The sequence below is a fragment of the Propithecus coquereli genome, unplaced genomic scaffold (genome assembly GCF_000956105.1).
Source record: "Propithecus coquereli isolate 6110/MARCELLA unplaced genomic scaffold, Pcoq_1.0 Scaffold423, whole genome shotgun sequence".
Lineage (NCBI taxonomy): Eukaryota > Metazoa > Chordata > Mammalia > Primates > Indriidae > Propithecus > Propithecus coquereli.
The window spans coordinates 344,674-356,863 of record NW_012149986.1 but is presented as its reverse complement, the minus strand read 5'-3'; the positions used below and the strand labels follow the sequence as shown (position 1 = coordinate 356,863).

At 36.8% G+C, this 12,190-nt stretch overlaps 1 protein-coding gene across 1 annotated transcript; it reads right to left on the bottom strand.

The window, feature by feature from the left end:
* Positions 1-688: 688 nt before the first annotated feature.
* Positions 689-8,835, bottom strand: SPIN1 (spindlin 1). The gene is made up of 3 exons (XM_012653553.1): positions 8,568-8,835; positions 3,558-3,791; positions 689-972 (listed from the first exon to the last, which is right to left on the bottom strand). Exons 1-3 carry the CDS (start codon positions 8,833-8,835, stop codon positions 773-775), a joined length of 702 nt encoding a protein of 233 aa, XP_012509007.1. The 3' UTR covers positions 689-772.
* Between the last annotated feature and the right edge of the window lie 3,355 nt (positions 8,836-12,190).

Here is a 12,190-nt window from a genome sequence, read left to right as displayed (position 1 = left end):
AAAAAAAAATTACAAAGCTTAGAATTAAAGGCAGCCTTTTACCCAGATTTCTTACCAGATTGCAAAATTCTAATGCAGATCATCAACTGTTCACAGATAATTCACATTTGGATTTACGGTTTAAAGCCTCCAGATAGAAAAGGTGCTCTGAACTTCTGACTTTCAAAACAAGCTGAACATTCTTATGTGCTTCCTGTGCCCAAATTTTAATTTTAAATAAAGAGCAGTAATATCATAAATAGGACTGATTTGGGTCAAGCACTCCTGTTAAACTGGAGAAAATTATGTCACCCCCATTCCAATCCACAAAGAAAGGACTGCCAATGGTGTGTGTGTGTATGTGTGTATATAATATATATACATACACACACATATAGGTAGATATAGATACATATATCTCAAAAAAGGCAGTAACAAAAATACCAAACTATGCTTGCATTGTGGCAGCAGAATAAGAGTTTTAGAGTGAAGGGAAACATGGTTAAGATCTATTACAGTTTTAAATGACTATGATACTAGCTTAACTTTTACCAAACTTGCCTGTAACTCCCCTCCAAACAGACTTCTTTTAAGAGGAAGGAGTTCTCCTTACACAAAATGCTTTGTGTTCACATCAATCTGTACTATTCAGAACAAAACCAGTTCTGCTGGCAGAGATTGTGGGTTCGCAGGGACATTTAAGCTTTCATTAAACTGGAAAGCAATCAAGTCTTTATGTCTACAAATTATACATTTAATAGTTCCACAAATTTGGCAGAGTTCATGATGACATCTAGGATGTTTTCACCAAATCGTAGACATAAATATGGAAATCATCATCAAACTTGATGAAATAGACGGAGGGCTTGGCTTCTACTTGATGAATGACCATGCCAGTCCTTTTCGAGCCATCTTCTTTGGCATATTCCACTTGTTTGCCTACCAGGCTGTCCACAACTTCTCCTGGTTCCCTTTCTGCTGGAGGTGAATCATCTGTATTTAAAGGAGGGGAAAAGGAAGAAGAATTTAAAATCAATTTTTAGATACACATCAACTTGCATGTTTATTTTCATAATAATTTTTTTAAAATTTTACTACTCTGAATTCATCGTGATTATCTAGACCAGTGACTTTTCTTAAAGGGTCAGACACTAAAAAGTTCAGGCTTGAGGATCATATGGTTGCTGTCCCAACTACTCAATTCTACCACTGTAGCATTAAAGCAGCCATAGATGAGAAATAAAAGAACTAATGTGGCTGTGATCCAATAAAATTTTATTCACAAAAATAATTCGCTGACTCCGATCCAGATATATAAAAAATTTTGAAAATCATAACCAAAAATTCCTTTAGATCATTTTTAATTTGTAGCTGTAATTAACTAAAAATAAGTAGGAGTGACTCTTCAATAGAATTTCAAAGCAGACAATTCCTACAGGGATTACTGAGGATATGGTACATATATTTGAATGCCTAAGTATTATTAGTTTTACTCCATGAATCCTTAAAGCCTGTTCCCCTTCAACTGCACTGCATTCCACATCATCTTCCTAACCCAGTTTCAAAATAAAAGAAATTGCTGGGTGAGGTGGCTCACCCCTGTAATCCTGGCACTTTGGGAGGCCAAGGTGGGAGGATCACTTGAGGTCAGTTCGAGACCAGCCTGAGCAAGAGCAAGACCCCATCTCTACAAAAAAACAGAAAAATTAGCTGGGCACAGTGGTGTACCTGTAGTCCCAGCTACTCAGAAGGTAGAGCCAGGAATTTGGGGTTGCAGGGAGCTATGATGAGGCCACTGCACTACAGACTGGGTGACAGAACAAGATCCTGTCTCTCAAAAAAAAAAAAAGACCTACACATGAGCTAAAACTATAAAACTCCTAATACAGGGATTTATAAATCTTCATGACCTAGGATATAGCAAAAGATTCTGAAATGTGACACAAAAAGCATTAAGCAACAAAAGAAAAAACATAAATTGAACTTCAAAGTTAAAAACTTTCGTACCTCAAAGAACATGGGAGAATATATTTGTAACACGTACCTGGTGACTTATATGTAGAAACTGACTCTCATAATCCAATAATAAAAGACAATTTAAAAATGGGCAGGGGATCTGAACAGACATTTCACCAAAAACGACACATAAACAGCCAGTAAGTATATGAAAAGATGCTTGACATCATTACTCAACAGAGAAATAGAAATCAAAACCACAACGAGGTACCACTTCACATTCACTATCATGGCTAGAATTGAAACAGTTAACAGTGAGGACTGGTGAGGATACAGAGAAATCAGAACCCTCATACACTGCTGCTGGGAATGAAAATGGTGCAGCCATTTTGAAAGTTAGTCTGGCAGTTCCCCCAAGCAGTTAAACAGAGTTACCATTATGACCGAGCAATTTCACTCCTAGGTACATACCCAAGAAAAATAAGAACATAGCTCACACAGACACTTGTACACAAATGTTTACAGGAACACTATTCATAATAACCAAAAGGTGGAAACAACCCAAATGTCCATTAACGAATGAATAAACAAAATGTGGTATATCCAACAATGGAATCATATCTGGCCATTAAAAGGAACAAAGTACTCATACATGATACAACACAGATAAAATACGAAAACATGCTAAGTGAAAAGAAGCTAGTCACAAGGGACCTCACACTATTTAATCCATTTATAGGAAAGTCCACAACAAGGAAATCTACACAGAAGTAAATAATTGGTTGCACAGTGATGGGAAAAGGGGGTTGGGAGATAATGGACTGATAGCTAAAAGATATGAGGTTTTCGTTTGAGGCGATTTAAATGCTCTAAAATTGACTGTGATGAGGAATGCACATATCAGTGTATATACTACAAATCACTGAATTGTACACTTTAAATGGGTGAACTACATGGTATAGGAATTATATCACAATGAAGCTGGTTTTTTTTAAATAAACAAAAAACACCCAGGCTTGAAGACATTAGCTCCAGTCATACCCTTTTCTACCTTCCTCACCTGAACAGACTACTTGTGGAAATAGCTAAATGACCTCTATAAATATTCACCCTGTGATCTGTCTGGTACTGAAAGGTTCCCCAACTAACAGTTTTCTGAAATCAGTGGTTTAAAGTAAAGTTCAAATATTTACAGATAAAATAACTGATGTCTGAGATTAGTTTCAAAATAATTCAGCTGGGAGACAAGTAGATAAAAAAAGACTGACAATGAGATAATAACTGTTAAAAGCTGAGTGAAAGGTACACAGGGATTTATTTTACTGGTCCCCATATCTTCACATATTTTTAAATGATGAAAAGCAATAAATAATACATAGTAGTGTTAATAAAATAATTATAAAATAACCTTTATTATAGAAGCCAAGCAGAACTGATCATTTTCTTATCTAAAATTTGTAAGACGGTGAAAAATTTTACAGCCTATATTTGTGCATGACTAAAATAATAGTCAGATACCCCAAAATAAAAATGCATCTGCAAACTAGTTAATCAAATATCTTGTCCTAAAATCCAAACTTCATTTGAATTATAAAAAATAAAAGTTGCCAATATATACTTACTAGAATCAGGCATAATGCGCAGGTCACCTTCCTTGTAATCATCTAAGAGCTGGTACATGTACAAGACAGGGTCTTTCTCGTAGGTAATGTAAAACCATGTGTTCATGACAGGTGCACGTGCTAAGACCATTCCCCTCCACTCATCTTTAGAGCCATCCTCTGTCTCAAACATATGTTCCACCGCTTTACCAATCATTGTGTCTGCCAAGTGTGCATCACTGATTCGAGATGTGGCTGGGAATTTAAAAGAAAAAAAAGGTTGACAAAGTGTTTCATTGAATATGTTATGAAGACTGAACTCACTAAAGGAGACTACCCAAAATTTTGTCCATGCAATATATTAGCAAGCATCGAAACCTGAGAAGGCTTTAAGAAGTACGAAAACCAAACACAAACTCCTGGGCTCCAGCCCACAGTTGGATTCAACAGGAAGTATTTTGTCCAAATCAGTTAACTGAGAGAATCTGTTTTTTTCTTTTCATTTTTCTGCACTCATCTGTTCTTGGTCCTGTACCCAAATCAGAACTTTCAATTGTTCATTCAAAGTAGGTATAAAGTGCTTTTTGTTATTGTTTATATAAGTTATTTTAAACTTTTGAGATAATTTCAGACTTACAGAAGAGTAACTGTAAAAACAGAATTGCCATAAATGGTTCACCTTGCCTCCCTTTATAGTAACATCTTACATAACCAAAGAACATTTATTAAAACTTATAAATTGGCCGGGCGCGGTGGCTCACGCCTGTAATCCTAGCACTCTGGGAGGCCGAGGCGGGTGGATCGCTCAAGGTCAGGAGTTTGAGACCAGCCTGAGCAAGAGCGAGACCCCGTTTCTACTAAAAAATAGAAAGAAATGATCTGGACAACTAAAAAATATATATATATAGAAAAAATTAGCCGGGCATGGTGGCACATGCCTGTAGTCCCAGCTACTAGGGAGGCTGAGGCAGAAGGATCGCTTGAGCCCAGGAGTTTGAGGTTGCTGTGAGCTAGGCTGACGCCACGGCACTCACTCTAGCCCGGGCAACAAGCGAGACTCTGTCTCAAAGAAAAAAAAAAAAAAAACTTATAAATTAACCTATTCAAGACATATTTGGTTTTTTAATAACTGATGTTTATTTTGCATCAACCTCATTTCCACTTTCTGTTAAGGCACAGGTTTTTACTCTTGCCCCTACAAGCTACTCTCCACTGCAACCAGTCATCACTGTGACGCTTATATCAGACTGTGTTATTTAAAATGTTCCCATGCTTTCCCTTCATAATCTGAAAACCAACCAAACTGCTCACATGGATCACAGGCCCCAAGCCATCATGCCTCTGCCCTCAGGCTTTGCCATCTTTCTCTTCATTGCCTACGCCTCAGCTACTCTGCTCTTCTCCCATTCCGCGTGTGCTCTCCTCCACCTGGAACACTCTTCCATATACCTTTAGGGGCCTGGCTCCTGCTACAGCATGTTTCCTCTTGGGGGCTTTCCATGACCATCCAGGCAAAAGTAGCTCCACCAATCCTGGTCACATTACTCAGTTTTACTTCTTAATAACATTTTCCATTATCTAAAGTTATCTTATTTTATGCATTTGTTTACTTGTTTCTTGCCTATATTTCCCCATGGAAGCAGAGGCCTTTCCTCTCGTTTCTAGTATCTAGATCACAGAAGTTCAATATTTGTTGCATGATTTAATCAGATGGCTCATGTGTTTGAGAGCAGAGGCCTCCCAAATGGTATATCGATAATCCTATCCCTACTCTATAATTCTGTTCAAAACTAGGTGGAAAAGTTTGCTTTTCAGCATTCAATGTTATGATGTGGTTTTTTGGTTAATGTATAAAATCCAGGCTCACAAAGATATGCTATTGAAAGAATATTCTAATTGTCTTTTACATAATTCTAGATATTCCTCTATGGAATTACATTAAAACTCAACAAATGGTAGCTCCTTAAAGGTTAGTTGCAACACAGAATCTGAAACTATTAATAAACTTGTAGTGTTTGTTACATTTAAACTCATTTGTCTCCAGACTATTTTATAAAGAGCTCCTACTACTCAACCAAAAAATCAAATAACCTGATTTAAAAATGGTCAAAGGACTTGAATAGACATTCTTCCAAACATGATATACGAGTGGACAACAAGCAAATGAAAAGATGTTCAACATCGCTTATTATCAGAGAACTGCAAGTCAAAACCACAATAAGGCACATCACCTCACATCCATTAGGATGGCTACTATAAAATAAATTAAGTGCTGGCAGAGAGATGGAGAGTTGGAACCCTGTGCACGGTGGGTGGGATTAGAAAATGGTGCAACCACTGAGGAAAACAGTATAGCAGTTCTGTTTAGAAAATATAAATTAGAAATACCATATTAAAATCAAAACTACCATATGATCCAGCAATCCTACTTATGAGTATATACCCAAAGAATTGAAGAAAGGATCTCAAAGAGATATCTGTACATCCATGTTCACAGTAGCACTATTCACAATTTCACATTTTCCAATTTCACATTTTTACCAAGAGGTGGAAGCAACTCAAATGTCCATCAGTGGGTGAATGGACAAACAAAATGTGGTATATACACACAATGGAATATTATTTTCAGCCTTCAAAAGGAAATCCTGTCACATGTTACAACATGGATGAACCTGGAGGATATTATGCTAAATGAAATAAGCCAGACACCAAACAACAAATACTGTGTGATTCTACCTCTGTGAGCTGTCTACCACAGTCAAATTCATAGGGACAGAAAAGTAGAATCGTGGTTGCCAGGGGCTGGCTAGGGAGAGGGAGAAAAGGGGACTTGTTTAATAGGTAGAGAGTTTCAGATTTACAAAATGAAAAAAATTCTGTTTCATGACAATGTGAATGTACTTAACACTACTGAACTGTACACTTAAAAATGGTTGGAATAGTACATTTTATGTTGTGTTTTTTCCTACAATTTTTAAAAAATTGTCTCTTGCACTTTGAATGACTTTCACCAATGCATGATTTGGTAACATCATGTATTGCTCACATAGAAAATACTGTGTTCGCTGAATTATGCAGACCTTCCAAATAGACAGTGGGGCAACTCCACTGTGCAACCGTGAAAGAATGAGAATGAAAAGAGCCTATTACATCTTAATGATATGAAAATAATCTTGAACTCACAAACCTCCTAAATGGGCTTGAAGGAACCCCAAGGGTTCCCTGGGAACCACTGCTCTAATGCCATCATATACTTTCTGACTGACTGACTCTCACCACTGCCCCCCGCCCCCCGCCACCTTTAGCTTAAGAAAAACACAATTATAACTATAGTCTAATGTACTGCCTGAAGCAAATTAGGGAAGACTGTTTTCTTCCTATATAAAACATAAATGAAGGGCAAGTAAATTTTAGACTAAAGTACCATAGTGAACACAAAAATTAGTAGTAACTGAATTAGGCACATGATGTGTTGCTGATTTGCACAGAACTTTTGGATTTTTTTTTTTGTAATCTGCTTTTACCATTTACAAAAGCAATCCAGGTCTACTGTAGAAAGCTGAGATAATCCAAAAGTACGAACAACAGTATGTAACCCTTAATCCCATCACCAGAGACACTTGTATGCTTTCTGTTCTGATGACAAAAGTACTGATAAGCACAGGTCGTGTGCCAATATAAAGGAAGTTTGAAGTGAGCTAGTCTTGCCCTAGAAGAGGTAGAGACTAAAATTATGGCTCAGAAAAAGAATGCATGACAACTATTGAGCACAAATAACTGCTATAAATGTTTATATAATATTTTTTAAGTCCTGCAGGTAAGATTCTTAATATGTTAAAGTTTCTTATGAGGGAAATTGATGTCAAGATCAAGAAGGAATACAGGATGTGGATCAAGAGGAAGAACAGCTGTTCAGTCAAATAAGAATAGACAAAAATGTTGAAAACATTGAAGATTTAATATTACCTTCAGGAGTAATAACAAAGATTTAAATTTAAAGAAAGATTTCTGTGAAAACTCAACTTTGTTTATACAAGATGAGCAAAGATTTAGCATTTGATATCTAAAGAGAAGATGAACAAAATAACTGGCTGCTATGGGAGAGTTAATTTGCTGGGGAAACTCCTATGTCCCAAGAATACAATGGCACAGTCTGAAGAAAAACAGAGGGAGGATATCGGATTAATTCCTTTTCTTGACAATTTGATCCCAAAATCCCCACTCTCCCAAGTCCAGATCTGCTGAAGCTTTATTTTTTAAAGGCACAGACTTTTAAAGACTATTCAAAAGCATAAACTATATTTTAAGCAATAGCAGCATCAATGTAGTAAGAAAACATTTCAAAGTACTTGGAAGAAAAGTACTATTGAGTATATCTTACCCTAGTTAAAAATAAAATCAGTAATTATTACTTAACTTAATCCTTATGCCTTAAGGAATATTTGCAAGGCAAAACTGACATTGTATGACATAAAGAAGAGCCATTCATTTCCACAAACATTATTCAAACAAACCATAAAGAATGCATAATAAAGCTCACGTTTTGGTTGCTTACATTTTGACTCAAAGCATAGACAATTATCATTTATGTAATACACAATAAAAGATACACTTCACATAAAGATTCTAAAATAAATGCATAACATTTCTCTTAGCAATTGTACGTGATGAAATCAACACATGAGATATTGAGCTAATGATAAATAATCTGATGGGTACATCAGAGTCCAGATAATGGTGAGCAAAAATGTTAGAAAAATAACTATATTAGAAATTAACAGATTGTAAACTTCTTAGGGGAAAATTTTATACATCTTTATATCCCTCACACAGTTCCTTAAACTGTGGCTTCAAAACATCTGCTTTGGATCAATTTTTGTGGTGTTAGGTGACTTAATCAAATATTTCTCAGGAGGAGTGCTTATGTTCAAATAAAAGTAAAAATATCAATAACCTAAAAAATAATAAAAAAGCATTCATTTCAATATCAGTTTTAAAACATATAATACACAAATAGTAAAAAGAACTTACCAACTCTATCAGGGAGGACTTCAAGCGCAGAAACTCTTTCATCTTTATTAAGTTCTAGTCCATAAACACAGTCAAATCCATCGTATTTTATAAGATACAAAGAAGGATTTACAGGCACCTGGTCCAGAACGGTTCCTTTCCACTGGGTAACAGGGCCATTCCCCTCTTTCCACCCATGCTGAATCCTGCAGCCTACGATGTTCCTCCGGGGCTGGGAAACAGGTTTGCTCGGCCCCACACTGCTCCGATGTTTTCTGTATTCACACATACACACACATAAGGTATTATCTCAAAGGTACGTACACACCTAGATCCAACCCAACTATTGGCTAGCATGCTATAATTACAGGTGGTCCCAAGGTATGTGCAAACTCGTGTTTGCCACAATTCTGCTTCAGGTGACTCAAGGTGGTTGTCTTCTACCCTCATAGCAGTGGTGGCTCAAAGGTGAAGCCCTTTTCCATCAACAAGTGTGTAACATGGTATGTGAGCAATAGGAGCTTGCTGTGCACCTGAACTGTGTACAGGCAGAAAAAAAACTAGTCAATAGCAATTTAAGCATCAGCTTTTCCAGCTTTCTGAGTTTCCCTTTAATTCAATCAATTCACAGTTATCCAAGTTAATTAAAGAAAGAGAAAGGCTGACCACATGAAAAAGATTATACCATAATTACACATGCATACAGCTTTATATGAATTCCTTTCAATTCAAAAAGAAATATGAAATTATTCAATTTCACCCATCTAATGCTCAAATAATTCTGCTCCTACTGGCTTAAATAGTAAAAATAAACTAGACATTTAACTTTTTCTTAAACTGCAGTCCATACTAACTTATATCAACGCATTATAGCCCATTACTTCTCTAGGAAACATATCATCTTAAAGACTAAAATTTACAACAAATACTTAATGTAATATTAAAAGTTATTAAAGCAACATCAAACTAATTTCTGAATTATTAGCAAGTGAAATATCTAAATATATGTTTACAAATAATACATCTTGTTCTTAATATTAGGAAAAATCTTGAAACCCAAAAACAAGGGACATCTTGGCCTGAATGCAAGCTGAATGCCAAAACCAACATGCAAACGCTGATATATGCCAAGAATGAAAAAGTTAAGAACACCGAAAAGAATTCCCTTCCCACTGTTCTATGGGTATAAAGCTCTCACTTGGTACACCATGAATAAAAGTATTAACATCTGGCATATAACACCAGTAAGTTTTTTAAAACACCAATTTATTGTAGGTTTTAATAGTTAAAACTATAATTATATATATTCTAAACAGGAATAATTTATTCTAGACCGATTACATGAATTTAGCTAAGTCAGAGGGGGCAGGGGGACACCAGAGTCAATAAGTACTCACCCCAAAAGGAAAATTTCTTCACTGGAATGAAAAACTCAAGAGGGGGATCTGGGCCTAATCAGAGTGACTGGGAAGGGCAGTTCACAGGGTTGAAGACTATGAGGCCAGAAAACCCAGGTCTGCCTAAGCCCTCAACACTCTGCAAACACCCAGCTGACCTTCCTTCCAGGAAGGCAGAGCCCTGCTCTGAGCACATAATCCTCACTAAGCAGGGTGCGACACGGTGAGGGAAAGGTAAGGGTCAGGCACAAGTGAGGGAATGTTCAGAGGCAGCAGGTCTGAGAAAGTATGACAGACATGGCTACACGGAGAGGCCTTATTTTTAAACATGCCACAGGGAAGTAGAAGAGGCAGCCTTAGAGCCCTGAAGCTAGGAAAGCCCTCCTGGAATCATCTCACCCAATCTCATTTACATGAGTCTCAGGAAAGGACCGTGACTGGACAACATTCAAAGGTATTTTGAGACAGAAAGAGACTAACGATCTGAAAGGTGTTCTGAACAGCAGCTGGGGCAGGCCAGAAAAATATGCCCTTCAAGTAGAGGAAAACTGTTAGTTAACATTGAGCAGATAACAGAAGCCATGAAGGAGGAACTGTGATGGTTAATTTTATGTGTCAACTTGACTGTGCCATGGCGTGCCCAGATTAAACACTGTTTCTGGCTCAATCTGTACATCTGAATCAACAGACTGAATAAAGAAGATGCCTTCACTAAAGTGGGTGGACATCATCCAATCTATTGAGGACTGCACAAACGGTGGAAGAAAATGGAATTTGCTCCTTTTTCTTCCTGCCTGCCTACTTGACCTGGAAATTCTGTCTTCTGCCCTTGAACTAGGACTTACACCACTGGCTCCCCTGGTTCTCAGGTTTTTGAGTTTGGACTGAATTACACGACCAGCATTCCTGGGTCTCCAGCCTGCAGAAAGCAGCCTGTAGGACTTTCCAGCCTCCATAATCGTGTGAGCCAATTCTTCATAATACATGTATCTTTCTCCTGATGGTTCTGTTTCCCTAGAGAACCCTAATATAAGAGCATATATCAAAAATAAAAAAGCTCAGAAATGAGAAAGCTAGATAAGAGAAGATGTGAGAAAAGTCAGACAAAGCAAGGAAACACGCAGAGATCTGAAAATTTTTTCAGAAACGAAGACTAAACCAGAACAACATGAGAGGAAACAGACACCACAGGAGCACACGAGGGAAATGGGTGAGGAACAGGTGACAGATGGGGGTGAAACATAATTAAGAAATAGTGACAGATACGACATTCCAACTTCTTCTATGTAACAGAAGCACCTAAAAACTAAAATCAAAGAGAGAGAAAAGAGTACCAAAAACCATAATTCACAACAACTGTCCTGAAATAAAAAACTTGAATATACAAATATGCCCCCTGGAAAACAAATCCAGAATGACTGACGCTGAGACATATACAAGTAAAACATATGGATTTTAAAGAAAATAACATCCTTTGGGCATCCAGGCAAAAGGACCAAATCATGTGTAAGGAAAAGACAACTGAATTTGACAACGACACTTTATGCCAGAAGGCAATGAAGTAACAAAGTTCTCAGGGGGAAAAAAAATATGAGCCAAGGATTTTTTCATCAGTCAAAAAGTATAAAGGCCATAGATGAAACTGTTATGAACATGTAAGAACACAGAGAATACTGTTCTCATAAATGTTTCCTAAGAAGCTACAGGAAAATGAGCTTTAGATAACATAGGAACTCCTAGAGAAGCTTCAGCATAGCACTGTCAGTAAGCAATGAATATTATTTACCTATAGGATAAATGGTGAGGATGAGAGAGTAAAGTGTGTCTAACTGTTACCTGCTCTGATATTATAGAATTAACAAAACTCTCAAAATTGGGAGGAAAGAACTTGTAAAGTATAATAAACATGTTGGCTCCTTTACAAAATTTGGAAGACAAGGATATTACTTCACATGAGATAGAGACAGGAGAGGGCAAAATGATAAATTCAATATTGTCCACAATAAGGAACCAATCTATATTATCTTAAAAATAAAGTCTGTAGTTTGTAGCCACTAACACTACTCAGATCCAAAAGAAAGTGAATTTTTAGACATTTTCATAATTTCTAGGAATATGCAATGACATTCATGGCCTCTTCAGAAAAATGGCTGGTAAAGGAGAATACTGCTTTAGAATACAAGAAACCTTTTTAACAATACTTTTTCTTCAAACAGACAACCAATTACATATCTTCTTTTGATCTTT